The 938-nt window shown below is 68.1% G+C and overlaps 1 protein-coding gene across 1 annotated transcript in view; it reads left to right on the top strand.

Annotated features, from left to right (window-relative positions):
* The window catches only part of ANKS3 (ankyrin repeat and sterile alpha motif domain containing 3), a 15,248-nt gene extending 14,330 nt beyond the window's left edge, over positions 1–918 (top strand). Inside the window, exons 15-16 of the mRNA XM_010840497.1 lie at positions 347–525; positions 617–918. Coding sequence (XP_010838799.1) covers positions 347–525; positions 617–696 — 259 coding nt within the window. The 3' untranslated portion in view covers positions 697–918. The remainder of the gene's footprint in view (positions 1–346; positions 526–616) is intronic.
* Positions 919–938: the final 20 nt, after the last annotated feature.

Raw genomic sequence — 938 nt, 5'->3', positions numbered from 1 at the left:
AGCTGTCAGCCCGAGTGAGGCGGGACGAGTTCCTGCGTGAGGCCCCCCTGTGCCCAGGCCTCCCTGCAGTAGGTAAGGAGGGCGGTGTCCCGGCTGTGGGGCAGGCGGATGAGGGTGGGACGCCTCCCAGGCCGGGTCTCGCCGCCTGTCTCTGCGCTTGTCATGGGGACGCGGTCCCCTTGTGCTCCACACCCACGTCCTCTCCGTCTCTCCCGGGAGGCCTTGGCTGCCGGCGCCGTCCAAGATGCCACAGCCCAGCAGGCCGGGCCCTGGCACACTCAGCCCTGGGGCCAGGCCCCTACTGGCCGGCAGCGCTCTGCTTCACAAGCGGGCGGAGAACACGCTGACACACCACGGGGACATGTGGCTCTAGAGGGCCAGTCCTGTTGCAGTGGTTCAGGGTGCCCAGAACCCACGCCCACCTGGCTGTCTGCTCCACAGACCCCAAAGGCTGGCAGGCCTCCTTGCAGGCCTTGAGCCTCCCGGAGTTGTCGGGAGCCCTGGAGGAGCGAGTCCAGGAGATGGGTGAGTCGAGGGTCTGCAGCCCACTAGCCATGAGGTCCACCCTGCCTACGCCCCAGCTTGTGAAGCCATGACTGTGCGCTCCTGTCCTCAGGGCGAGTCCTGTGCTCGGTGACGCAGAGCCTGGAGAAGCTGCAGGCGCTGAGCGGGAAGGAGAGCTGGCGGGAGCCGTAGCCAGGGGATGGTGAGTGTCCAGCAGCCACAGGCCCAGAGAGCAGGGTCGGCAGGGCGGCTAAGGGAGCCCCCTCCAGTCTGCCTTTTCCCTTCTCAGAACCGGACGTGGGGTGACTGATCCACCCTGAAGCTGTGTGCCCGAGGACAGGAGGGCAGCGAGCAGGCAGCTGCGGCGGCCAGAGGAGCAGCAGCAGCAGTCGGGCAGGCCAGGGCCAGTGCAGGGCAGCGAGGCAGGATGGGGT

Source organism: Bison bison, unplaced genomic scaffold (assembly GCF_000754665.1).
Source record: "Bison bison bison isolate TAMUID 2011002044 unplaced genomic scaffold, Bison_UMD1.0 scf7180017864144, whole genome shotgun sequence".
Taxonomy (NCBI): Eukaryota; Metazoa; Chordata; class Mammalia; order Artiodactyla; family Bovidae; genus Bison; species Bison bison.
This window is presented reverse-complemented; position numbering and strand designations above follow the sequence as displayed.